This window comes from Anomalospiza imberbis, chromosome 3 (assembly GCF_031753505.1).
Source record: "Anomalospiza imberbis isolate Cuckoo-Finch-1a 21T00152 chromosome 3, ASM3175350v1, whole genome shotgun sequence".
Classification (NCBI taxonomy): Eukaryota; Metazoa; Chordata; class Aves; order Passeriformes; family Viduidae; genus Anomalospiza; species Anomalospiza imberbis.
In genome coordinates, this window is record NC_089683.1 from 83,575,585 (window position 1) to 83,603,505 (window position 27,921).

The window sequence follows — 27,921 nt, forward strand, 5'->3', positions numbered from 1 at the left end:
GAGTAACCTTGAGCAGCATCCCCAGTCAAGGGAGAAATCTCCACACATACACTTCAAGAAAGGGTATATTAGAAGACCCTGCCCTTAAAACTTGGGACTGGGCTTTTATAGTATGAAGTTACTGACTGTCAATCATAGGTCTCCAGGCTAGCTGTGTCAGCTCAGCAACTTTGGATAAATTATCTGTAGTATCACTTATTGGTTCTGGGTATTTTACTAGGTCTACCACATCTTCATCTCACTATCAGGATGTTTAATTTTGGTACTGATGAGTCACACTGGTTTCAGCATTACTGAGCATCAAAAGCAGCATGATGACCATTACCACGGATCATTTACCACGGATAGCTTTTTCCATGGTCATTGTTTGAGATGTTTTTCCCATTCCAGGCAAGCATCCTGCTCCAGAGCCTTAGCAACAACAGTCAAATTTAACTGCAGAACATGTAACAGGCAATTCAATAATCCAGCTGTGCCCCCTTTCCCCCAAGTGAAGTGCAGGTTTTCTTTTCCAAAGATATGCTCTGACTAGTCAATGTTTTACTTCCTCATCCTCATCCTCCTGTCCTGCCATAACTCAACCTATTTAGACACACAGTTTACAGCAACTACACAACCATGAGCTACACTTCCCAAGTAGGATCCTCCTGTCTCTTGATAGTACCGTGTTTGCTTTGGTTTTGTGAGACTAAGCATTCAGGCTTGTGTGCTGAGCTGTATGTCCCCAGGGTTCGAGCTTAATGCGAAGTACAGGACGGCTCCCAGGATCAGGTTGGAAAAGACCTCTGAGGTCATCGAGTCCAGCCCATGACTGACGCCACCATGGGAACCAGACAATGGGAGTGCCACCTCCAGTCTTTCCTTGAACACCTTCAGGGATGGTGACTCCACCACCTCCCCGGGTAGCACATTCCAATGTCGAATCACCCTTTCTAGAGAGGAATTCCTCCAGCTGTCCAACCTGAACCTCCACAGCGCAGCCTGAGGTTGTGTCCTCTTGTCCTGGCAGTGCTTGCCGGGGGGAAGAGGCCGATCCCTGCCCGGCTACGACCTCCTTCTGGGAATTGTAGAGAGCGATAAGGTCACCCCTGAGCCTCCTCTTCTCCAGCCTCAAAACACTCCTACCTTCCGCTACGCTACACGATCGATAAACATTTTTATATCCGTATATTTACAAGTTATTAAGTAGAGTTTTCCACAGAATTCCGGTGTTTTCAGCCCGGGCCGGGGCTGCCCGGGACGCGCCTGAGGGACCCGGCCCCAGGGACGGTGCGTCACTGCCGCGCGCCGGCGGCCGGCGAGGCCCCGCGCGAGGGGCGGGCCGGGGGCGGTGACGGCGCCGCGTCAGAGCGGGGAAACGAAAGCGGCGGCGGCGGCCTCGCGTCCTCCCCTCGCCGCGACCTGGGAGCCAGAGCCCTTCGGAGCCGGCCGCCTGCTCCAGCACGGCGCTGTCCGCCGACCCCGGTTGTGTGTGGGTCAGCGCGGGGCGCGGCCGCCGGCGACTCCCGCCGTCTCCCCGCTGCCCGCCCTCCGCCTGCGTGGGGGTCTCGGCTCGGCCTCTGGGACCGGGGGCTGCGCGGCGGACGGTGTGACGGGGGTGAGAGGCGGAGAAGGGCAGCGAAGCTGGTGAAGGGTTTGGAGGGTAAGTACTGTGAGGATCGGCTGAGGGACCTGGGGGTGTTTAGCCTGGAGAAGATGAGGCTCAGGGGAGACCTTATCGCTCTCTACAACCCCCGAAAGGAGTGTGTAGCAAGGAGGGGATTGGCCCCTTATCCCAGGCAACCAGGACAAGAGGACACAGCCTCAGGCTGCGTCAGGGGAGGTTCAGACTGGACATCAGGAGGAATTTCTCGACAGAAGAGGTGATTAGACCTTGAAGTGGACAGCCCAGGGAAGTGGTGGAGTCACCATCTCTGGAGGTGTTCAGGGAAAGACTGGACGTGGCACTCAGTGCCATTGTCTAGTTCCCATGGTGGTTTTCAGTCATAGGTTGGATTTGATGACCTCAGAGGTCTTTTCCAAACTAAATGATTCTATGAGAGGCCGGTGGTGTGGCGCAAGGGGGCTGTGGGGCATGGGTGGGGATGTGGAGGGGCTTTCCCTCGCAGCTGCGGGGCTCCTGAGGGACCGGGTGTCACTAACTTTCCCTTGATTTTGTATGGTTTGAAATTTGTCAGGAAGTCAGGTGTGCTGAGGGACCCTAAGGGGTGTTTGAAGGGGGCTGGTAGGAGTGAGCTGAGAGTGTTGGTCTCTCATTTGGCTCTCTCAGAAGAAATATGAGATGGCTGGTTTGTTAGAGATAAACAAGGGTAAAAAACCAAAACCCTCAAGTGAGGCAAGAGCAGATAAAAGTGAGTTGTCTGTAATAGAACTTCTGGTGGAAGGGAGAAGATTTCCTGGCCATAGTGCGCTGAGGTTGTGGGATCATTTTGCATCAGAGTTGTGGGGATAAAGAAAGAATTTGGCCTTAAGCTGCCTTGTATGTATTTGTGGAAGTAAGTTTGATAACTAAAGGTTTGAATTGGTGACCTGAGGTATCTTTTATAGCCCAGCAATCCTAAGTAGAATAATAAACACTAATCAAGGTACGCACAACTTGAGCACACATATTTAATAAAGTTCTGTTATAAAAGTCGTGCAGAAAAGCTCCTTTATTAAGATTTGCAGAGGTGAGGTCAGAGTTGTTTGGAGTCTTTTGAGGAATTGGTTCCACCTTGCATATTCTCCATTAGATGGATCTGACATTTTTTCAGTGTGTTTGGATAAAGTGAATCTTTGATTCAGTAATAGTAATGAAATGCCATATATTTAAGTTATTTAACTGTCTACATCTGGGTTACTTCTTCTACTTGCATTTGAGGATAAGTAGGTTGTAGAAGTGATTTGAAATTCATCAGTTATAGGGAAATTTCCATATCAGTTTCCAATTTGATTAGTTAGACTAGGTGTTTACAAAGGTGAATTCAAAAGAAGCTAAGACTTTAACCTAAAGACATTTATGTTGAGAATAATACTGATACTAATACTGAATAATATAACATGACCTATGCTACCATGCTGCTGTGCATTACAGAAAGTTATGCTTAATGTTTGCCAAGTGTGATCTTCTTCTTTTAGCATTATACAGCTCGTACAGGAAAACATGAAGAGAAGGACAGAACCCGAATTTAGCAGCCCCCAAAATAAGCAGAAGAAGCGGATAGAAGACTTGGGATTAATCCTCAGTTCTACTTCAGATGATGAAAATCAATTTAGTAATCATACTATTCAAGGTAAGGTTGGAGATCTGGAATGTGCTGCTGCAGGGGATGTAAATAATAACCAGGAATTGAGCCTACATCTCCTGAATCCTAATTGATAGTCTGAATTTCAAGGGTATACTCTCTCTTTAGGAAAAAAGCTACATTATTTCTTCTCACAACCTTGGATTGGTGTGAATTCTTTTAGGCTTTTTTAAAATCTTATATAAACCTTTTAATCTGGGAATTGTATGAATTCAGATGTAGAAAACTGGATTTGAGGTAGATGATATGCATGATCCAAAACTCTAAACATTCTTGTCATATTGATCTTTTCAGTCTCAACAGTTATTTCTGGTTTGGAAACTCAGTATTCAGGTGCTGTGGGTGTTACACCATAAAGAAGCATCATAATCATAATTTTGTTTAAAAAGGAAGAAAGAAATCAGTAGTCTTACCACATCTCTGCAGATGGGAGAAATTGAGATGAATACAAAGAGACCACTTGGTTGGGGTTTTTACTTTGTAGGACCATCTCTTATGCTGGCTCAGTGTGATTTTGCCAGGGGACAGAGTTGTGAAAGCTCACAGGTGTTTCTTTTCAGAAAGATGTATTTCAGAGTTAACTAATTGCCTACTTTTTCTTGGAGTGTGCTTTCTCACCTGGAGTTGGGATATACCACAGATGAGGCATGTGACCTACACAATTGGTATGGCTGTTATGGGATACTTTAAACTTTCCCAAGATGGTACTTCAGGTTGCCTCACTGTCATGCCTGCTATGTCACAGTCTTAGGATTTCTCATGGTCATGAAGTGTTCAAGTGCCTGAACACATAAAGAAGCCTTCCCTTGTGAAAATGGAAGTGAGCGTGTGTGGAAGATGAGCGGGTTGGTGTGGGAGTAGCTGTAGTTGCAGTGTGTGTACCTGTCTGACGAGGCCAGAGGTGCAGAATGTGAGAGCTGGGGTAGGGAATGCTCTGTGCACTCAGGGCTGAGCTAAAAAATTCAAACTGATGTTTTTTTCATTTTTTTCCTCCTTTTTGATTATTGAGTTCATACATGAATTGAAATAGGCTGCAAGCCTTAGTGTTTTAGAAACAAATTGATACAGTTCAAGGACAATATTTTGGGTAGAGTTAATTGTTTATTAGTCTATTACACCCATTGTAGTTTCTAATGAAAGAAGGGAGGTTGGGGAAAGAATTGATTTGAGATTTAATCTCAGCTGAGCATGGCTTAGCAAATCTTAAAAACAAGAAGAGTTGTAAAGGGACTCCATTGAAACTTATGCAGTAGGTAATTGTGTTTAAGGCATTTTATGAGTCTCTAGAAAATAAGACAGATAGCAAAAAGTTAAAAAGCAGGTAACAAAGTTAACTGAAGCTGTGTACCAAAGAAGCAGAAAGTGGTAACTGACCCTTTGAATGTGTTCTTAGGTAAAAGCTCTGTGAAAGAAACAGAAATATATCTTGTGCGATAGATGTTTGAAAATCAAGATGGGTATAGAATGTTGCAAACACAGGTTGAATCATAGTCTTCCTTGTCTGGAACTGGAAGCCTCAAATGTTGATAGTGTAAAACTCTAATGTAGTAATGTGGGGACACAAATCCTGAATCTTAAAAACTGATTGCTTAGCAACAAGCACTGAGGACACATTGAAAGTGTTTTAACTACATTTGTATATTTTACAGTGGTGTCTTTAATTTTTACTTCACTTTCTTGTAATGGCCTTTTTTGCTGATTTTTCAGTTGTTTCCTGTTACTTCACTGATACTTAGTTTTCCAGAACAGGAAAATACAGACATCTGTGAGTTGAGAGAGAAATAGTCTGTGTTTTTTTCTTAAATTAGACAAATCTAAGAAAAGTTCAGTCCTTCTTTTTAAGTATTGTAATATCTTTTGGGTTTTTTTAACACATCTATGGAGCTAAATTATTCCTTCTTAAGACATAAACAGAAAAAAATCAACTCTGCTAACAATCTTCTGGTTCATGCCTGGACAACTTTTGTAGTTCAACTTCCCCTATTTGTACAAAGCAGCACAAAATGATTTCTAGCACTTGGCAAACAAGGGAGCTGAAGAGGCAGAGGGCCAACACAGAGCATGGCTGTGTTTGCTGTGGATTCCTGCTCTTGTAGTCTGTATGAATTAGCTGTAGTAAGAAACTTGTGCCACTGCTTCATCCTCATAGTGATATTAACCCAGGAAAAACAGAAGCACTCATTGAATTGTACCAATGGTGCCAGCTGGGCACCCAGCTGGTACAGAGCAGGCTGAGACAAATGAGACTACCATGATTCCTGCTCAGATCCCAGTTGCATCCTGCCTGAAGTGAGTAGATTTGGGCATCTCACAGGTGGAGAGCAGCATTGAAGACTATACAGCTCATACAGACCTAGGTTCTTATCAACTAGATCCCAAGGTGGAACTGGGCACAGACAGAGCTTCATTATTTGGTGCCCATGAAGGTTCTGGTGCATCAGTTTCTGGTGAGGGAGGTTTATTTTGAGTGCTTGGTATGTATGTTGATATTACCTTGACTGAACCATTGATTTAACTTCTTCCTCAAACCTCTCTCAAGGTATTTTAAAGAAGATTGATGTCCTCTGACCTTATCTTTCACTTGAGTTTGTATGTATCTGTAAACTCTAGAGGTGAAAAACTCTCTCACTTGCTGTAGTGAACTTGGGGATCCTTGCTCTTTTACTGGATAGTAGGGGTCTAACTGAATAAATTTAACTTTCTCTTCTTTCTGCAGTGTTGGCCATTTGGTAGATGCCTGTGTACTTGATGTGAGTTTTTGGCGAAGTTAGGGATGGATTTACACTTGTATTTAGATAGGATATGGAAGAAAATTCCATAGGTTTCATCAAGGTGTCATTGTCACTATGCTCAGGAGAGAATCCCTGGGGACCTTCTCAGTTGGTGAGGATCATTGTGAAGGTCAGGCACACTGCAGTACTATTGTGGTCATGCTGTGGCTGCTCTGCTGTGTGATGGGGTTTGCCCAGCCCTTTGTGGGGCTTGGAATCCATGGGTTCAGAGAGGTTTTTTGTGTCCCTGAGGCAACAGGGAAGATAACCAAGTGTTGGTTGCACAGGGTGTGTTAAATTACATCTGCACGCTTCCTGTAACACATTTGAGATACTGAAGTGTCCTCTATGTGTGTGTTCAGTGGATATAATGAATCTCACTGTATTCTAATGTGATTACTGAGATATCTTTCTTCCATTTTATTTTTTTTTTCATTCCCACTTTTTTGTTTGTTTTCAGAGTCTTCCAGTAGCACCAGTGGGTCTGAGAGTGAGAGTGATGAAAAAAGACCAGTCTTCAGCAATGAGTTCAAGCAAGACTCTCTTGTGGAGGGTACTTCATCTCGCTACTCAATGTATAACAGTGTCTCCCAAAAGCTTATGGTAGGTAAAAATATTTTTATACCCAACTATTAAGAACTGATGAGAGCAAAGAGAAAAGACCAGTTTGTTATAAAAATACTTTGATTCTGATCCTCTTTGTAGCAGGGTTCTCTGTCTTTTATTTCCTTACTGTCTTGTACATACGTGAAATTGACTGCATCCCTGCTTTTTGTTATTGTTCTCTTATTGCTAAAATTTACTGAGAGAAAAGGCTGAAAAACTAGCAGATAATGAGCATAGTTCTTTTAACTGAAGAGATGTGTCTGTATTTCAGGAGCAGTGTCTTGCATTCCTCCTCTGAGTTTTACGTGGAGTTTTAACTGGTATTTGAAATGCATGTGAATTCATGTTCACAACAAAGAATATCATCACAACATGAATTTTTTCCTTTGCCAACATCTTTTTTTATGAACTGTCCATGCTTCCTGAACCCTGTGATGAATGGCTCCAGGCTCCTCACTACTTTTCTCTCTGAGCAGGCTCTTCCTGCATTACTGAACCTTTTGTAATTTGCTGTCATCTCAAACATTGTTCTTCAGATCTATTTTTTTTTTGTATCCTGCATCAGTGAAGTGAACTCACTTGAAAGTCCTGTAAGCTACAACTGAGATTAAAAATGCTCAGTGCCTTCAAGTCACTTCAGGGCAATGTGCCATTTTCTGCACTACTCTTTGACCTTAGCAGTAGTACATAAACTCAAGCCCGCTCACCTCAGAGTGCTCCCTTTTGCTCCCTTTATAGGCTAAGATGGGCTTCCGGGAAGGAGAAGGTCTAGGAAAATATGGCCAAGGCAGGAAAGATATTGTTGAGGCCTCCAATCAGAAGGGAAGGAGAGGCTTTGGCCTGACCCTCAAAGGATTTGATGGGGAGCTCAATATTGATTGGCAGGATGAGCCAGAGGTAAGTACTTTATATTTTAAGTCCCATTTCTCTTGTCTTCAGCAAAAACTGGGAGAAAGAATGTGTAAAGTGTAGTTTTTCTTGGCAGTCTCTCTTCCAGTGTCTCTAAACTGTACTTTGAGTACTAGACTTCTGTTTTGCCTTGATTATCAGACTCTACTAACGGGGAATGTGGTGAGGTGTTGTTGTTTTTGGTTTTTTTTGGGTCGGGTTTTTTTTTTTTTTGTTTTGTTTTGTTTTTTTTTTTTTTTGTGGTGGAGGTGTTTGAGGCTGTTTTTAATTTTAAAAATAAGTAAGACATGTTTTAGTCCAGGAGGAAAAAAACTCTACAGTTGGCACTGAAGTAATGGCATAACCCCTTATGCTAGCATTGGGAGGCAAACTTTTGGGGAGCAATTAGTTTTTATATTTTTCTAGTTAAAACATCTTTGGCTCTTCCCATGACTTGTGTTTGCAGCCTAGTGCCTATGAGAAGGTGGACTGGTGCCCTGAGTGTACCACGGAGATCCCAGATGCTCAGGTGCTGAAGGAGTGGATGACTGTGGGGAAGGTATTTTTTTATATCTTGGTACTTACCAGCCTAAGACAAAGCAGGAGTACTCAGCCTGGGAGAGTTGCCATGTCAAATAGCTGCAGAATAGCATGAACTGTGAACAACCTCTTGAGGTTGCTAGTTTAGCTTCCTGCTCAGAGCAGATCCGGCTATATCTGATGAGGTTGCTCAAGGCCTTGTTTAATGGAGTTTTGAGTATTTTGAAGGATGGAAGCTTCACAGCCTGTTTGGGCATCTGTTCAGTGTTTGACAACCCAGTTGACAAAAGAAAATTTACATATGGCTAATTAACATTTTTTATGTGGCTTTTGTCCGTTGTTTCTTGTCATGTCGCTGTAGATCTCTAGGAGCTTAGGTCAATCTTTTCTGCCTCCTGTTAGGGACTTGTCCCATTGTTAGATACAGCAATAGGCTCTCCCTTTCTGCATTCTGAACAAACTGTTCTCAGCTTTTTCTCATACACCAGGTACTTTTTGACCCTTGTCATTTTGGTGGCCCTTTTGCTGCTTTTGTTCCAGTATGTCTGTTCCTTTACTGGGGAGTGCTTAAACTGGATACAGTATTTCATATGTGAAATCCTCAGCCTAATTGCCATGCTTTTGCTGATACAGCCTAGTGTGTGATTGGCAACCTTCATCCATTATTGGTTCATGCTGCTTTCTGAAATGACAATATCATGCTTACTAATTGCTCCCTGTGCTCTTGTCCTCTTGCAGAGGAAGTTGATGATTGAAGATGAAACAGAGTTCTGTAATGAAGAGCTTTTACATAATGTCCTGCAGTGCAAGGTGAGCCCCCTTTTTAGAGAGGGACTGAAATTTTGGGGAAGCAAGTGAAATAAAGAATTAAAGAGGATTGAGTAGTTAGGTAGTTGACAAGAGCTCAGAATGTCCTCTGTCACCTTGATGTCACTGGATTGACCCAGCATCCTGTTTTTTGCTATCTGTTCAGCAGCTTGTTTTGAACCTCAGCCTTCTGAGAGATTTTCTTGGTTTAACTCCAGCTGGCAACTAAGGCCCCTGCAGCTGCTCACCCATTCTCCCACCAGCAGGATTGGGGAGAGCATGGGAATGGTAGAAGTGAAGAAAAGTCATAGGTTTAGATAAAGGCAATTTAATAAGTAAAGCAAAAGCCACTCAATGGAGGGAATGCAAAACAAGGAATTAATTAAAGGAATTAATTCACTAATTGCCATGGGCAAGGTGTTCAGCCATCTATCTTCAGGAGAGCAGGGCTCCATCATGCAAGGAATTACTTGGGAAGACAAAAACCATAACTCTGAATGTCCTCGGCTTCCTCCTTCTTCCAGCTTTATATACTGAGCATTATGGGGTATGGCATGGCATGTCTGTTGGGACAGTTGGGGTCACCTGTCCCAGCTATGTCCCCTCCAAGCTCCACAGGAATGCATTCCCTACCTACTTGCTGCCAGGGTGGTATGAGGATCAGGAAAGCTCTTAATACTGTTCAAACGTTGCTCAGAAGTAACAAAACCATCTCTATGTTATCAACACTGTTTCCATCACAAATCCAAAATGTATCTCAATACTAGCTAATATGAAACTACTAATATGAACCAAATTAACTCTACCCCAGCCAAAACCAGCTTGGAGATGATAGAAAGCAGTCACCTACCCTTAGTCTGATTGAAAGGCTGAAGGCTTGACTAAGCTAAGGAAATGAGCTCCCCTTCTTTTCTTGTCTGTTCAGTCTTCCCTCCTAGATTTTATCATGCCCTTGTATACTGCAGTAGTGTGTGTGTGTGTATATGTGAAATAAATACTTCAGGCTGGGACTGCTTTTGAGGTGGCTAACCGTATTATCACGCTCTGGAGCTATCAGTATAGAATTTGTCAGTGTTATTAAATTTGCTTAAGAGCTGAGGTGGCTTAGAATAAGAGTAAATATCATTATGAGACAGAAAAACATTTTGTATTGGTGAACCAAATCCTGCATGGAGTTTGCTGTCTAAGGAGAGAGGTGCAAGAAGATAGGAAATGCTGATGCCTACCTATCCTTCCATTCTGTGCCAGATCCAACTGATGGGCTTTGTTTGTTTGTGCAGAGTGTATTTGATGAGCTGGATGGAGAAGAAATGCGTCGAGCCCGAACAAGATCTAACCCCTATGAGATGATCCGCGGAGCTTTCTTTCTGAACAGGTCTGTGCAATGTCTGGTACTTTAGTTCCTTTCCCATGTATGCCCATTTTCAGCTGTGGGAGCTAAGGATGAAACTTATCAAGGCCCTATTTATGTGTTCACAGGGCTGCAATGAAGATGGCAAATATGGACCATGTCTTTGACTACATGTTTACAAACCCTAAGGACTGCCAAGGGGTGAGTTCTTTTAACTTTCAAACAGTAGTGCTTTCTCAGAGAATGTGGAAGGTGGGAAGAAAGGAGAATCTTTAGGATACTAGCTGGGAAAATATGCCCTTGAAAGATTCCTCTGAGCAGTGTAGTTTATGGTGTATGTGGTTTGACTGACAGGAGCTATTACGGGTCAGTAGAATTTCCTCAGTTTCTTTTTGCAGGTGCCTTTGATAAAGGAGTGTGATGCAGAGCTGCTCTACTTTGCTGATGTGTGTGCTGGTCCTGGAGGCTTCTCTGAATATGTCTTGTGGAGGCGGAAGTGGCATGCAAAAGGATTTGGCATGACCTTGAAAGGACCAAATGATTTTAAACTGGAGGACTTCTATTCTGCTTCCAGTGAGCTCTTTGAACCTTATTATGGTATGTAGTGCACCCACCCGTGAATGTTGCCTGATGTTTTTGCTTATGCTGCAGCCTCTGTATTAGTTACAGGGCTGGTATTGATACCAGCAGGGGGATCTAAGAGAAACCTAGGGAATCATTTTGCAAGGTAGAAGGGGACTGTCATTGGAGAGATTGTTATTGGTTGAGAGAGACTGTCATTGGTTGAGATTGGTGAGCTTGCATATCAAGTCATTTTTCTGACAAGTCATTTTCATTTTTTCGAAGTCATTTGCCTTTATTTCCAGTCTGGCCTGGGATTATGTTTCATTGTAACAGTTGATATTTGAGTACATTGCTTATCTGAACATTATAGAGTGCTTAAAGATTGCTTGGCAATGTTTTTCTCATGTCACTGATCTCAGCCTGAAACACGGTGGATGAGATGACTTATCATAGAATTATAGAATTGTGTGGATTGAAAGGAACCTTAAAAATCATCTAGCACCAACTCCCCTACTGTGAACAGGGATATCTTCCATGAGACCAGATTGCTCAAAGCCCTATCAAGCTAGCCATGAACAGAGACTGGGCATCCACAACTTGTCTGAGCCATGTGTCCCAGTGACTCATCACTCTGAGTAAAGAATTTCTTGTTAATGTCTATTTTAAACATATCCTCTTTCAGCTTAAAGCCATTATGCATTATTCTGTCATTATACTCCCTGATAAAAAGTCCCTTCCCATCTTTATTGTAGCCCACTTTAGGTACTGAAGGGTGCCTAGACTCCCTAAAGCCTTCTCTTCTCTAGGCTAAGCAGCCTCAGTGTTCTCATTGTATCCTTATGGGAGAGGTCCTCCAGCATCCTGATGTGCCCAAAGATCTACTAGCAGAGCCAGAGATACAAACCTTCTTTACCCGGCTGTCAGCATATTTCTGTATCAGACCTTCCTAGCTGTGCTCTCATAATTGATTGTGGGCTCTTAGTAAAGATAAATAAAACAGATTTGGGCTAGAGGCTGTATCTGAATTGTTGTGACTAAATGAGCTGCTTAATCCAAGGAGGTTTGAGACAGACTAAATAGGTGTACATAGACAATTGCTGCATCTCATCTCCTGCATTGTAACTTGTTAATCTTGATGATGTGTTTGAACCCTCTATCTGCCTTGCTTTTAGGACTAGGAGGGGAAATCCAAGGATTGCTAGTATTCGTGCTTCTTATTTCAGACTATATAAAAGAAACTGGAAGGTGACTGTCTTGTAGAGGGTTTGCTTTTCTGTTGTTGTGCCTTGTGTGGTTTTTTCTCTCTCCGCCACTGACTCTTGTTGGCTGCCACTCTTGACACCTGACTGTGAACTCTTAGAGAATGGTTAGTAGCACTTAAGGATTAGATCTTGGTTAAAGTGAAGGTTCATGGCAAGGGCAGCAAGGCAGATAAACACCTTGTTCTAATGGTTGCAGTGTTTGGATCTTCATAGTTCATGGCAAACTGGTACTACGGAGAGGAGGAGATACCTGGAGAAATTAATAACTCAATGATTTTGATTAATTTTCTTTTGATCCCTTTCTGTTATGCTATAAAGTCTAGTGAGGTGTGTGCAGACTCTTTTCCACTGATGGGAAGGAAGTAGCCTGCCATGATATTTCTGTTGTGAAGCATGGTAACAAATTCCAGTGTTACTTCACTTATTGACAGAATGGTTGGTGAGGAGTTTAATTATCAAAACTATATCATGCATCTTGATCTCTTCTGCTTCCTAGTCCTCCAGCTGAGGTAATAGAATCTGTAGTTGTAGAAGATTTACAGGGTCTAATACCAGATAGAAGTTTAAGCTTCCTTAAGGAACAACTGGTGAGCTCTAAAATACACCTTAGGTCAGCTTTTTAAAACAGCAGCTGGGGGACAGTGTAGCTCTTTTAAAAGAGCCATGTGGGAAAACTGTATGAGTATTTGTGCACAAACCCTGTGTCTCTTTCCCTACTCCCTTTATAAACTTGTTCAGTTTTTTGGCGGGAGTTGCTTTTTTAAAGCCCAAATTACACTGTGTTTGAAATAGCCTATTATGTTTCTTTGGAATTATTTGAATTCTTAGTAGAAGGTTACAAATGCACAATATAAAGAATTTTGCCTTGTCTGTAATAACATGTTTTAACAGGTGAGCTGTGCAATGAAGTTGAATCTTACATTTTCAATAGGTTCAGCTATGTGCCACTTGTGCTTGGATGAGAATATTATGTTGTCATATAGTCTTCATTTGTCTTTTGCTGAGGCTAATGTAGACCTCATCATTTGAGCATGGTTATTGTGTGGTCTTGTTTCAGCCCAGCTACTCAATCTAAATAATTTTTCTGAATTAAAAAGCATCTTTGGTGGTTAACTTTGGTTTTTAGGTGGTCCTAACAAAGGACTTCCTTAATGTTTATTCTGCCTATCAAGGTCTTTGTAATTTCTGACTAAATGTTGATTGAACACAATAGATCATCTGCACATGCTGATCTTTTGTTTGTACTTGCAAATGTGTTATTAATTGTCTCCTTTTTTTATTTAGGAGAGGGTGGGATAGATGGAGACGGAGACATCACTCGATCAGAGAACATTACTGCTTTCCAGAATTTTGTTTTGGACAATACTGATCACAAAGGAGTGCATTTCTTAATGGCTGATGGGGTTGGTTAATTTATTTTTCTTCCTTCACTAAAAAAAACCTGACACCTTTGTCTGCATACAAGAGGTGTTTGACATGTGCAGCTACAATGTGAAATTCTAAAAGCCTTGCCATTAAAATTCCTGGTGCTGATTCTTTCACCTTAAAGAAACAGAAATGATCATGATTCCATGACTTAGTTCCTCAGAATCCTTTGTTTGACCAATGGATTTGTGGAGATACTAATGATATGCTATCCACTTTGCAGGGTTTCTCAGTGGAGGGTCAGGAGAATCTGCAAGAAATCCTAAGCAAACAACTTACGCTTTGCCAGTTCCTTACAGCACTGTCCATTGTCCGGACAGGTATGTTTTGTCCATTAATCTTCCTCCTTTTCTAATTGTGGGTGGCACTGGGGAATGTTGCTGTACAATTTTTTTTAGTGCCTTGAAGTCTGCTTTGCCATGAGTTGCACAGAATTGAATGTGTATGCATAAGTCCTGAGATGGTTGTCACAAAGCTGAGAGATCTGGTGAGAAAAATAAGCAAATCTGTGTCTGGTTTGCTTTTGATTAAAAGCATGAGCTAAAATGCATTAATTTAAAGCACTTAATTTGTTAGGTTATGTAGCTCTCTTAGGATAAGGTCATGCAGTGTGATAACTGGACAGTCTATCTGAGTTTTATGGCACTATCTGGACCAACTTCCTCAATATCCCAGCTGATTGGAACATGGTGGTGTTTATACAGTTCTTTCTTTCCTCTAGCTTCTGAAGGCTTATCTGCTTTAAATTTGTCATCTGTGTGATAAGAACTAAGGATGTCTTAACCTGTTTTAGCTGCACCTCATTGTTGCTAAATGATGGACCTTACACTGTATCTGATTCTGATGGCTCCTGTCTTCCACTGAGTTTAGTTGGCTTTTGGCACTGATGTAGAAGACAAATTGGCACAAAATGATAATTTGTATCTTGTGCCCTATGTTTAGAGGAATTTGAGGCAATGATCTACTAAGGAGTAGTGATGTGATAAAAGGGCCAGCTTTAAGTCTTTCCTACATGGGTAGATGATAGTTTTGTAAAAATGCCTGCTTTTTGCTTGGGGAAATTGGGAATCTTGTTTGAAGAAGAGGGGCAACACAGACTCTTTTCTCTCTAGATGGCAAGTTGTTATGTTTAGGTAACATCTATTAGTCTTCTCCTCTAGTCTGAGGTTCCTTGTTGCACATATCAGGGCTCCTTTTCCCTGGAGACTTTGGGATAGCATGCTGCCAGGCTGCAGGGCACAGTCTGGGCCTGGAAGGGAAGGATGAGGGGCAGATAGGTTTGTTTGTGAGACAGCCTACATACAGATTAGATTCTTGCCCAGGGAATACTTTTCTCTCTTTGCTGCAGAGACATAGGGAAGGTGTTTCATGAAGTCTTATAACTGTGTTCAGGATGCTGTTTAATTGCACAAAAACGCTGTTATTAGTTCTGCAGAAGGATTGAGGTGCTCGGTATCTCCTTATTTCCATATAATCTGCTGGCATTGGTGTACTTCCTGTTTTTTTTTCTTTACAGGAGGAAATTTTGTCTGCAAAACCTTTGACCTGTTTACTCCATTCAGTGTGGGTCTTGTTTATCTGCTGTATTGCTGCTTTGAGAGAATTTGCATCTTTAAACCTGTGACAAGCCGCCCTGCTAACTCGGAGAGGTGAGGTGCTTGAACATGAGGGTCTACTACAGAAAACAATCCTCTAAATACAGTGATAGATAAATTTGGGTAAGCCTAGTGGAAGCTTTGTGACCTGCCTCAATTAGCTGCTGTTTTGTAGGAGGAAACATTTTAGATGTTTGGTAATTACGGACAAGGTAAAGATGATATTTGCCAAATTGCTGTTATGAGAAGGAAGCTGTGGAACTTGGTATGTAACAAATCTTTTGCATGAAACAACTATGGTTTCAGTGAAGCTAGAGGATATATGAGAGATTGGACATGAGCTGGCACTGTGTGCTCACAGCCCAGAAAGCCACTTGTATCCTGGGCTGCATCCAAAGCAGCATGGCCAGCAGGATAAGGGAGCAGACTGTGCCCTGCTACTCTGCTCTGGTGAGACCCGTCCTGCAGTGCTGCATCCAGCTCTGGGGTCCCCAGCACAAGAGAGGACATGGACCTGTTGGAACAAGTCTAGAGGAAGAACACCAACATGATTTCAATCATGGAGCACATTTCCTATGAGGAAAGGCTGAGAATTGGGATTGTTCAGCCTGGAAAAGAGAAGGCTTAGGGGTGATGTAACTGGGACCTTCCAGTACTTGAAGGTACTGAATGATCTTTAAGATCCCTTCCAACCCAAACCATTCTATGATTCTGTGATATTATCTGTGTTTTCATTGTACCTGTCAATTTTAGCAGACTTTATTTACGACTTGAGGGAGATATATGGGGGGGTTACACAGGGTTGCATTTCCCTGCTTTTCTAGAGCTTAGAAAATGTACAATGACTCAGTGAAATGTCAGTTTGCATCTTTTTAAGGATATTCAGGAGAAAAGAGTTCCTGAGGTTTGGGGAACTCTCCTTATAATGGGAGTGTAGCAGAAAAGTTGGCTGTGTGAAAGAACTGAGCTCTCTGCCTTGCTCTGCAGGTATGTGGTATGCAAAGGTCTGAAGTCAGGGATTGAAGATGTGCGGGATTACCTCTTCACAGTGAACATTAGACTCAACCAGCTGCGCAATTCTGATGTGGATGTGAATCTTATTGTCCCACTGAATGTGATCAAAGACAACCAGGATTTCTACAATTACATTGTCCAATCCAATGAAAAGTGAGTTACTATGAGTGATGAAGGCTGCTGGCTGTAGGCAGGTTAATTTAGCATGGCTTTCAGGTGTAACTTCCTGCACTCATGGAGGTACTTGTTGATGCTGCCACACTGCTCTGCTTTTGTTCCTTGAGAGGCTGAGCAGAGCAGGGGGACTCTGTGCAGACAGAAATGCTGTATTACTCTTAGTGACTGTTTGGCCTCAGAGTACTGTGTAGAAAAGAAAGTACTGCCTAATTTGTTCCAGTGATCTTCGTGTCAGTTGGAATCATGTTGGCTAAGATCCCTCATTGCTCTGTGAATCAGACTGGCTTCCCCCTGTTGTCTCAGCACTCTTTCTTGTTTTGAACAGTAAAACAGTGTTGGTGGTGATTAATTTTCTCCCTGACTAAAACTTTTCTTCTCTTTTAGCCACTGCAAAGTTCAGATAAAGGCACTGGCCAAAATTCGTGCCTTTGTTCAAGACATGTGAGTATATTCCTCTGCATTTTGGTGAAGACTGAATTAACCTACTGTTAATGAATTGTTTTGACCTTGTTTAATAAGTTATTGATTTGAGCTGGTACTAGTCTTGGCCTTTGGAGCCAGGAAAGTGAAAAGTGCTTTTAGGTAGCTCAGTTTGTGTCTCCACCTGAGTTATTTGCAGAGATGTGTGGGTGGCTGGAGGAGTCCTGAAAATTGATGGTCTATTATCACCCTTGTTGAGAAGGCTTCCATGCATTGGATGATTTCCAGTTACCATAAGTGAGCTTGCTTCTTAGCAGGAATGTAAGCAGAAAAGTAACTTGCAGCTAGTATTTTCAATTCAACAGTAACCATCCAAGTTGAGTGTGGTTCATAGCTGTTCAGCTTTCCAGGGGCAATTCAAAACATCTATGTTACAGACCTAGAATTACCTGAAGTTTGATGTTAATTTCTTGCATAAAACTAAAGCCATTGCAATGTTTCCCTGCTATGGCTTTTCTGCTCAGGTGTTATTCAGACATAATATGTGGTAGAAAGTTGAGTGAATATGGTAGTTAGAAATTGTCTTAGAGCTGATTCTACCTTGACACTGTTTTTTGCATGGCCTTCAGCAGGTTTTCACTCTTATTCTTAAGGAGGGCTGTGTACCCAGCTCTTGGAGATTAGCATAAGTTTGTACAAATACATAACTTACTGAAAATATTTAAACCCAATGGTACTTCCATGGAATGAAGTGATGGCTGATAGTAGTGCAGACTATGAAACAAAGCTAAACACAGGAACTGGAGGGTGGGGAGAGAAGGCAGCATCCTCTTTCATACAACCCTTTGTGGAGCAGTTCATGTTGTTCTCAAGCCAGGTGCTGAAAGTTCCGAATTTTATAAGGCTGGGATATATAATGCTGCAAGATCAAGAACGTTTCACCATCTTAACAGTCTGCTGTCTTTCTTTAGAACGCTGGTTGAGCCACGGCAGGCTGAAATCCGAAAGGAGTGTCTCCAGCTATGGGGGGTAAGGTGTCAAGCAGGCAAATTGTGAAGATGTCCTTGCTATAGTGAAACAAGGGTAGAGCTGCAGTAAAGATAGGACTTTCTAGACAGAGGTTTAATATCTTGTCTTTTGGGAAAGTCAGAAACCGTTTCAAGCTGTTATGTAATCAGGCATGATGTGCCTGATTTATTGTGTATGGCTTAACTGAGCAGGCTTCTTTGCAGTTGAGAATATTTCATTGTACACAGAGTGAACTCAGCGCCTAGATTCCAAGCAGCAGAGCTCTCTAAAAGGTCTTGTTTTATGAGTCTGCAGTTTCTGTTTCCTAAGTTTTTGACTCCATTGGGCCATAGATATGGCAGTTAGTTTCACAAGCTGATGGTGTGTCTTTGATGAAAGGATATTTCATCAAAACATGCATGACATCAAAGGTTTAGACTAAATCTTTCTGGAGTTGCTGGTTGGTTTCTGTGAGATGTGATATGCCTACATTAAATTTGCAAAACATGTGAGACATTTTATTTGCCACATGACATCTCTTTTTCATCTTGAATCCCTAGAGCAGGAGTTCCAGGGGCAGAATGTGCTATCATATATTGAAACCAGAAATGTTCCTTTGAATGTGCCAAAGAATAACACTCAATATTAATTGTTTGGATTTGTTTTCAGATTCCTGATCAGGCTCGTGTTGCTCCCTCATCTTCAGATCCCAAGTCCAAGTTCTTTGAGCTGATTCAGGTGAGAGTTTGCCTAGAGTCCTTTCATACAAATATAACTTTTTTTCATATTGGAATTAAGAGACAAAGAAGCTAGTCCTGGATTATTGCTTCATGTAGAAATTATATTTACCTGCCTGTTGATGTATTGTGTCTGTCTTGCCTTTTCCATACTTTGCTTTTTAGGGCACAGACATCGATACCTTCAGTTACAAACCCACTCCTCTGAATTCCAGCACACTGGAGAAAATTCGCCAAGTGTTAGATTACCGGTGTATGGTGTCTGGAAGTGAGCAGAAGTTCCTCTTGGGGTTAGGGGTAAGTGCTAAGAACAGTCTGGGAGTCTTGCTGATTCATTTTAGTGGTGCTATTCTGGCTTGCAGTTTCATCCCATCCTTTCCTGTCCCTATAGGTCTAAAAGAATCCTCTTCAACAGTACCTGAGACTGCTAGTTATTTATGTTTCTTTCTCGTGATGTCACTACCTTTCACACTAACTAACCCTTTTTCTGTAATCTCAGCCTACACAGAGATGCATTCCTGCTAGTGTCTCTAATTATCTTCACTGTCCTTTTAAAGGTGTTCTATTTCTGGTTCTTTGTGTGGGTGTGAAAAGTCACTGGTAGATTAGAATTGGTGTTTTTGTTCCTTTGCTGTAGAGGTTAAGGTTCTTCCTTAAAATTTATGACAAAGAAACTGCCTGTGACAGCCTAGGACAAAAAGATTCTCTGAGGGTTGCTCTGCAGTTAGAGGTCTCTTCTCCACCCCTGCCCTCAGGAAGCCTTGGCTGAATCTGACTCTGTCTTTATGTACAGAAATCACAGATCTACACCTGGGGTGGTCGCCAGTCAGACCGCTGGACAAAGCTGGATTTGAAAACTGAGCTGCCACGAGATACTCTTCTCTCTGTGGAGATTGTTCATGAGCTGAAAGGAGAGGTAGGAGCCTACTTTCTCTCACCGTTTTGCTGTAAACAGAAGTTTCGCTTAATCTCTGTAAGATACTGCAGAATAAATGTTCCATCTGTGCTGGGTCTAAGGTTTGGGGGGTTTTTGTATATGATCATTAGAGTAACTATTTCGGATTAAGTTCCTTCTTTCTGTCCAGTCCTAGAAATATAAGCTTTAAACATGGTTTTGAAAACACTCTGGACCTTATGTCTTGCTGGTCTAAGTGGAGCTGCACGTGACATTGCCACCATAACTTCATGTGTCTGTGGCTCTGTGGGTACCTAACTGCTCAGTAGTGACTGCAGGCTATGGGGAGAAGATCCTTGTGGTATATTTACAGTGTGAGGTGAAAAATCCCAGCTGCCTGGGAGTTTCCCTGTCCTCTTGCACCTCAGAAAAGGATACTGTAGTGTGCTGGGCTTTGTGGTACCTGATAAGGCACCGATAGCTGGTGATGGCAGCTGTGGTCCTGCTCGCTCTCCCTGCCCGAAGACATAACTGGGTATTTGAGATGCACCAGTTCTTGGAGGAAGCCATTATCCTGTGTAACAGACAGCAGGGAATTTGTGTGTTTCTAATATCTGGAATAGTGCCTTCTTGCTAGAAGAGATGTCCTGTCAAAAAACAGGCTGAAATATCAACAGCGTGAATCTCTGTATTGCCCTCCTTAGGGGAAAGCCCAGCGAAAAATCAGTGCCATCCACATCCTTGATGTCTTGGTGCTGAATGGCAATGATGTTCGAATGCAGCATTTCAACCAGAGGTATGTAGGTTCTGGAGAAGCTTTTTTCTGTACATGTGTAGGAGTGACTGGGAAACAGTGTTTAGACAAAAAGCAGAATGCTGAGCACAGGGAGACAAGTACATTCAGCTGAAACACTGCTATAAAGATGAACTGTGAATGAAGCTGCTCTGAACTGAACTACATATAGGCTTTTCCAACTATATATTCTCTGTGTATGAGGGCAGCTCTAGCTTCTTTCTTAGCGTAGGGTGAGTCAGGCATGGCTGGGGTAAACTGACCATTCTAGGAATATGAATGAGCTGAGAGAGAAGGAACAAGCCCCTCTGTTTCCTTCCTCAGGGACATAATGTCTCTGCTAATCCTGCTAGCCTGATAAATATATCAGTGTTCAATAGCATGTGGACGTAGAGAGTAAGCGATGGGGACTCATTTGTAATGGATAATAGGCAGTACCACTGGGCACTGAATTGGGAGGGTGGGGTGAAAAGAAGTCTTGCTTAGACCCATTTGCCTAGCAGTCTGCATGTCCTGAGTTGGCAAATCACTCTGTTGAAGCTGTGCCAAAGGCCTCGTTAAATTTCTGGGTTCTCTTTCCATGTTCATTCAGGATTCGGCTGGCAGAAAAGTTTGTCAAAGCCGTTTCTAAACCCAGCCGGCCAGATATGAACCCCATCCGGTGAGTGACGCCTCCTTCCCTGAGCCTCGCTTGCTTTGGTGTCAGTGTGTTGGAGGACACGAAGGGCAGTTAAGTTTCAGGCTGAAATTCATAGTTCTGTTGTGTTCTTTGGAAAGAGTTTAAAAGATTTTTATATATTTCAGGTAAATATTGTTAATGGAGAAGTTGACCCCTCCTTTCACATGTCACACAGTCACATTTTCATCATAGTTGGATTGGCTGGTGTTGATTCCAATTATGTGTGATTGTAGGTCTAGCACCCAGTGAGCTTAATCATTGCAAAGAATTCTGTCCTTGTCTGCCCTGAAGGGTCAGCAGCAGTACAGTGATGCTGACTGTTAGTAAATGCAGGACTGACCAGCATCTCTGAGGACAAGGCTTTAGTTACAATCCCCAGGAAAGTTCCTGACAAAGGGCTTCAGCTTTGGTTGTCTCCTGGCCTTCTATTTCATTAATTCTACTGCAGTGTAGCATAAGAGCACCACTGTGAAGACATCAGTTAGGTATTATGGACAAAACAACTTCTCATTCACAAGCTGAAGTCATGAAAGAATCTGGAGGAAGGGAAAGAGGATCTTCTCCTTGATAGCTTAATGAAAGGTAGTGAGTGGAATCTCTGCCTAGTGACAGTTGTAATAATTGGAGGTGCCCAAAATGCTGGGGAAGGCTGAAGGTGAAGTGAGGAGAGCTGGGGATTGTAGAAGGGTCATTTGCTGCTTTTGTGGAGAGGTGTTAAGGTGTTCCTGCTGTGCTCTTTGAAGCCTGATGCTTGTAGCAGTATGTGGGAAATTAGTGGTTGGGGTGTCCAATCAGAGGCAGTGCTTTTTTAACTTAGTGATTGTTTTTCTGTGTCTCAAAACAACCAAACCAGTTTGATGTAATGACAGAATGAGGACTCAAAATAATCTTTATTGATTAAAAAAAAAAAAAGCTCTTTTTACCTCAGGGTAACTAACAAGTTTGTTGCATCTCTGAGGATAGTAATGGTGAAGATCAGGTGATCAGGTTGTTAATTTTACTGTGAGGCCAGCATGCTGAGGCCAGAATATACCTGGGACTGACCTTGGTCAATTTATCTGATGGGAAAACCAAAGCACCTGGCTTTCACTGTTTTTACTTTTCTGTATAGTCAATCTGAGGTAAAAAGGCACAGCTTCCTTAGCAGCAAGGATATTTATCTGCTGCTTACTGCAATCCAGCCATGAGCATGCAGGTGTCAGGTTTTCTCAAGCCAGGAAAAACTAGGCACTGAAGCATAAGGTAGAGGAGAAGGGTGAACCTCAGTTGAGCCTGACTACCTCATGCTGTATAAAATCAACCATTTGGCTGCTCCCTGTAGCTGGACAGATAAAAAGCACAGTTCTTTTTTGGAACAATGTTTTTATCTTTTCTTCCCAGAGTGAAGGAAGTATACAGATTGGAAGAAATGGACAAGATTTTTGTGAGGTAAGTGATTGGTGCAAAGAAAACGTCAGGGCCCACTGAGGTTATTAGTCACTGGTGCACAGGAATGGGAAGGATGTTCTCATCTGTGCAAGTGGGGTCATGGAGAAAGAGCTATTAGAGCTCGTGGTGGCTGCTGTTCCTGAGATGCTGCTCACTCAGAATATCATTCTGCTGCATTGTCATGCCGTAGATGTGGTCAATGCACTTCATAATTGTTGGAGTAGCAACAGTGCTTGAGTTTGGGTGCAGAAGTATCAACGGCTTCTCAGTGGCTTGAAAGGTCAAGAATTCACACTTGAAATAGGAACCCCATTTAGATTAATTATGGTAGCTTATCACAGATTTTTCACCACAGCACTCAATTTGCAGCTTTATCTAGACAGGTCTGACTGGTTTCTCTTGGCCTGTGTGGGAAGGCAAAAACCTCAGTTTTTCAGGATGTGATGATTTGATCCTGTCCTGTGCAGTGCTGTCAGTTCTCACTGTGACATTCTGGAGAAGGGGGTGCAGGTGGTATGATGTGTGTACTAGCATGGTAAAGGAAGAAACACTCTCTATCACTGCCTTCTCTCAACATTTAGGTTAGAGATGAAAGTCATCAAGAGTTCGGGGGGAATGCCCCGGCTGTCCTACACTGGCCGAGATGATCGGCATTTTGTGCCCACGGGACTCTACATCATACGGACTATGAACGGTAGGGTGAGAGTCCCCAGTCCCTCTCAACATTTCTTTGTCTCTCCAAGTAAAAAGTACTGACCAGGCTTGCTTATCTTGTAACTTGGTAAAAAATTAATGGCAATATTCAAATGGCTAGAGATTAAGTGTTTGCATGTAATGAGGGTAGCTTGGATTTGGGTGAGGTTTAGGGTGTTATATGTAAGTTTTTCTGTTGTGGGTTGATTAGCTATCATGTGGGTAATTCCATTTATTTACATGAATGACTACCTTCTTTTTTAATGAGATCATAATTTTTCATCATGATGTTTTCCAGAGTAATAGCATGTGGAAATACCCTGTTTCAAATGTCAGTTTTAAATGGAGGGAGAAGGCATTTTTCTCAGTGAATAGAGAACAGATTGGGAAGCAGGTTGTCTTTGGGGAAGGAATGAAAGAGAAGTAATGGAAGGATCACAGTTGTTCTTATAGATTCCTCCTCCCTACTTTTACTGTATGTGTATTTCTTTTGTGATTTTTTTTTCCCTCTTTTATTTTCTACCTGGTCCCTGTAATCCCTCTGCTAGATCCCTGGACAATGGCATATAGCAAAAACTTCAAGAAGAAATTCTTCTTCAACAAAATGACCAATGTAGCGACATACAACCTCCTTCCTGAAGCCATTGCGCCCTTTCAGTGAGTATAAGCCAGAGCTGAAGCTATGGAGGGTATGTGTCTGCCAGTGTGTGTGTGTCTGGGTGTTTGGAATGGAGCTCTGTAGTGCTGTGTCCTTGCAGTCGTTTGCAGTGCAAGTGTAGCTGGTCACCAGAAGGGTGTGCTGCAGGAGCTCGCACCTTCTTAGGCTTTCAGGAAACTGCTGATGTGGAATCATGGATTTTGCAAGTAATGGCTATGAATAACAAACATCTCACAACTTCATTCCGCTGTCTGCAGCAGACTACAAGTTACTGAACCTCCTGCATGCGGGGAAGTAGAAATTGAACCCAGCAACTGTAGTTTGCTGCATCTCTGTATTTAACATGTTTGGTTGGAAGTTGCTAATTAAAAAGCAAATCCCAGTTCATTTAGCTGAGGCTCTGGAATAACCAGTGGGAAGCTAGGAGCTGTTTTTAAACAGTGTAAGAGAGTATAACAGTAGCTCCTTGGGAAAGGATGGAGTGGCTTGTCATTGGACAGTCATTAACATTGTGGCTGCTGAAAACCATCTGTATCTACTAAGTACTAGGCTGAGGGCATTACCCAAGTACAGCAAACCCTGAGTCTGATGCCTCAGGGCTCCTAGGTAAAGAGGTTCTGCACTACCACCATTATCCAGGACTGTGCCTCTGAGTGAGAACTTGACATGAAATAGCATTCCTGATTTTCTCACTTTGAACGTCCTTACCTGTCTTAGAGCAGCGCTTTCAAGAATCCTTAAGCCCTTCTTCATGTGGTGAATGGCAGAACAGGCTTAAAAGGAGAGGCACATGATGCTTTTTCCCTCAGTGTGTCAGGGTGGGGTTAGTTCTGCCTATGTACTCTGAAATAGGCCAGCATGAACCTACAGGAATGGTTGAGGAGGTGGAGGGAGTGCTTGTGTGGAACTCCAGAAGGGATGTGTTGTGGTTAGTGAGTACTAATATAATTAGCCACTGACATGTGCTCTTGTTGCTGTGCTAGTACTGCTTTGTTAGAACAGAAGCATTAAATAAGCTATGAATATTAAGTGTCACTAACTGTACAAAACTAAAGGCTGTTGTGTTGGCAATAATTAGCAGCTCTGATTTCATTATGGCTGGGACTGTGTTGATGCTGTGAGGGGAAGGCTGTGCTTGATGGATGGAGTGGGAGATGGCATTGTAGCACCAGAACTCTCAGCAGCAAAGTAGGGCTCAGTTATTTCACATGAGGGGAAATAGGGAATGATCCTAGCTGCTTTTGTGCCGTGGGAAGTGCTGTTTGTTTGCAAAGCTCCATAGGACAGCTGTTACTGATTATAGTAGGTATGTGGTGAGGGATTAGGCTGTTCCTGGCAGACTTTCTAAATTCTTCATTAAGGTCTTCTCATTGCCTGCAATGACAGTTTCATCCTCTGAGAAGCTTAGAGGGAGGTAGGGTTTATCCCTAGTGACCTGACTCCTTCCAGCAAATACTGAACTGAATTTGAGTGAAGCTAGAATTAACAAGTTTGTTTCCATGGAAATCTCTTAGGCTTCTCTGTTGCTGTACTTTGAAGGCTGTGGAGTTTGTAAGGTGAATGAATGAATGCACTGGTCTTGCCTAAGGCACCTGTTCTGAGTATTTCTGTGTGGCTCCCATAGCAAGGGCAGCTGTCTCTCGCTGGGATGGAAGTGTTTTCCTTTCCCTTCTCTGCCAAACTAATCTTGCTCTCCTCTCTGTCCACAGTGTCTGCCATTACAGCCGCCTCTTCTGGGAATGGGGGGAAGGTGTCAAAGTGCATGACTCTCAGAAAAGACAAGATCCAGAGAAGCTATCAAAGGAGACTGTTCTATCTTTCATCCAAGCACACTACCCCTAACCCTGCTCTCTTGTGGGTGTAGGTAGGGGCTGAGCCCAGCTTGGATTCTTCAGGGACTGATGGGACTGGGAAGGCTCCACAACTGCTATCCTGATATTCTCCAGAGCTGATTTCCTGGAGATGATTGAACCAGAGGGTGGTATGCAGAAGGCAGAGGATGAGGCTTTACCCTGGTAGTGTATATAAGAGTACAGCCCAGGTAGCACCTGGTGCCAGAGTACCTAAGGTGACTCCTGGAGCTGAGGCCCAATGTCATTTTGTCCTGACCGACTGCATGCATGAGGCCAAGGGGCTGGCAGCTTTCTTTGCTCCTTTTTAAACATTCAGCAAGGTTTGTGGAGCTCTGTGTGCCAGAACTCCCCAGGCTTCTGCTTCTCTTGCAGTGTAGGAAGGAGCAGAGATGTTTTGATGGCAGAGCTGGGCAACAGCACACTGAAGTGGCCCTGCATTGCTCATGGCAGCTGTCTCCTTGGCCTTGTCAAAGGTTACACTGTCCAGTGGAGAGTGTTAAGTCTTTGGTGAGCTGTGGGCAAAAGTTATATATTCTTGTCGGTGTCTCCAACACTTCTGTTTATTAAGGCACTCAGCTAGCCACTAGCAATTCTTATGTGATGGTTCCCTGTTTGACAAAGGCCAATGCAGGTAATGAGTACAGTTTCTGGCACAGATCTGATGTGCTCACACCTCTGCAAGCTGCTGTGACAAGGATTTCCCCTCTCCAGGTTAGTGACTGATGCCAAGCCAGCAGCCTGGGGCTAATTTGTGAAAATGTACCATGGTTGGTGTATGTGCTTCATGGTACTTCTGAGACCAAGGTGCTTTGATTCTTGGTACTCAACATTATTACCTAAACCTTCAGGGAGGAAAGTGGATGTGGGAGGGAAGACACAGAAAAGCTGGGATGCTGAAGTCTCTGGAAGAAATGATGGGAATGTCTAACTTAGTTAAAAGACCCAGGGCTTCAGTAGAAAGATATCTTGACTTTAACCATGTAGGTCATTCAGAAGCAATCCTGTCCCCTGACAGGATTTCCCCTGTCCCCTTTCACACTGGAAATGTTACGAGACTTTCCTTTTAAAATATCAGAGTGGCTTTGAAATCCTCTGTATCTCATTTGACTCTGGAACTGCATCTGAGGTGAAGGCACAGAGCCAGGAGACTCCTCTCAGTATGGCATTTGTGTCAAGACTTCTCCATGCACTTCTGTGCCAGGCTCAAAGTTGGATTCTGTTGCATGTTTTACTTTCACTTCTGGCTTCCATGGCACTTTGCCAAGTCTTCCACAAAAATCAGAAAATAACACATAGTCGAATGCTTTGGGACAAACAGCAAGATAGTCCCTTTTTTTTCTTCTTTTTTTTTTTTCTAATTTTATTTTTTATTTTGTTTTGTTTGTTCTTTGCATGTTTTTAAACACAGATTGGCAGTAGGGAGAAAAGTGATTTAGGGGTTTATCTGAACTGTGCCTTAAGGAAAGCTATAGTTCTAGAATCTATAGCAGTTATTTAGACTATGTCTTTTTCTCCACATCCATATGAATAATTTGAACAAGCCTCTGCAGCAAAACATAGAAACTTCAACTTAGACACAGGTCTGTCAAAGCAGTTGAAGAACGGCAGGCAGTTGATGCATCCTCTTGGCTGATCTGTAGACCCTCTCTGCTCTCAAACATTGGTAAAACATGTATGAAAGAAATGGTAGCTCTTCCCCCTAAACAACAAGAGGTATGTCATTAGTAGCTTTGTCTTGGCAAAGGCACTTCCATGAGGGATGGGGAGGAATCTCTCCCAGTAGGCAATAAAGTACCTCAACCTCTGGTGTCCAGGCCTGTGTACAACTGTTGGCTTTTTAAACCAACCAGCAATTTGAGTTCTGAGTACGTCTGTGGCCTACCTTGAGTCTGTTCCAGTGCCAGTAACGCATGCTGCTCCTTCTGCCAGGCTCCTTTGCAGTGTTGTGTCCTCATCTCAGAGCTTTGACTCCTGGTGGGCTGGCAGACAGAAGAGTGACTAGGAAGTAAACTAGGATCAGTGTAGGTCTCGGAGAGTACAAAAAAACCTGGTCAGTCTGCAGGCTAGCTTTTATGAATGGATACTTTGTTTACTCAGTTGTCTCTAGTTCCTCATTTTAATTTGCTTTTATTTTTATTTTTGATGCACTGAACCTTGATTCCAAATCTCCCTTCAAGAAGGCAGGCATGAGCCACCAAGCTACTTGCTTCCCTGCTGAAGAATTATGTTGGGAAGGGTGGGTGAGGAAGGTCTTGCTGAAGGGAGTGTTTATGTATGTTAATTGCACAATGTATTGTTATTAGGCTTTGTATAATTTTGTGTTGACTTCTCTGCTTTCATGTTCTATTACCAATACAGCCCCTTTAGTTCACAGCAGTGCTTCTTTCCTTTGCTTCCCACAAAATTTGGGCCAGCAGTGTCTGTCAGTGTGGCAACAGAGAAGTGTCAGCAGAGGTCAATTTTCAAGGCAGTC

The 27,921-nt window shown here is 42.7% G+C and overlaps 1 protein-coding gene across 2 annotated transcripts; it reads left to right on the forward strand.

Annotated features, from left to right (window-relative positions):
* The first annotated feature begins 1,349 nt into the window (after positions 1-1,349).
* Positions 1,350-27,821, forward strand: CMTR1 (cap methyltransferase 1). Of its 2 annotated transcripts, XM_068185464.1 has the most exons (24): positions 1,350-1,642; positions 3,137-3,272; positions 6,516-6,658; positions 7,400-7,558; positions 8,016-8,108; positions 8,828-8,899; positions 10,177-10,271; positions 10,376-10,448; positions 10,646-10,844; positions 13,358-13,476; positions 13,722-13,818; positions 15,015-15,147; positions 16,081-16,260; positions 16,669-16,725; positions 17,676-17,733; positions 18,382-18,450; positions 18,615-18,746; positions 19,243-19,365; positions 20,049-20,140; positions 20,730-20,798; positions 22,197-22,244; positions 22,826-22,938; positions 23,486-23,594; positions 25,305-27,821. In XM_068185464.1, the coding sequence occupies exons 2-24, from the start codon at positions 3,143-3,145 to the stop codon at positions 25,435-25,437; spliced, it is 2,496 nt and encodes an 831-aa protein (XP_068041565.1). In that variant the 5' UTR covers positions 1,350-1,642; positions 3,137-3,142; the 3' UTR covers positions 25,438-27,821. The 2 variants fall into 2 exon arrangements, with proteins under 2 accessions (XP_068041565.1, XP_068041566.1); XM_068185465.1 differs by lacking the exon at positions 1,350-1,642 and having other exon boundaries at positions 3,118-3,272.
* The last annotated feature ends 100 nt before the right edge of the window (positions 27,822-27,921 follow it).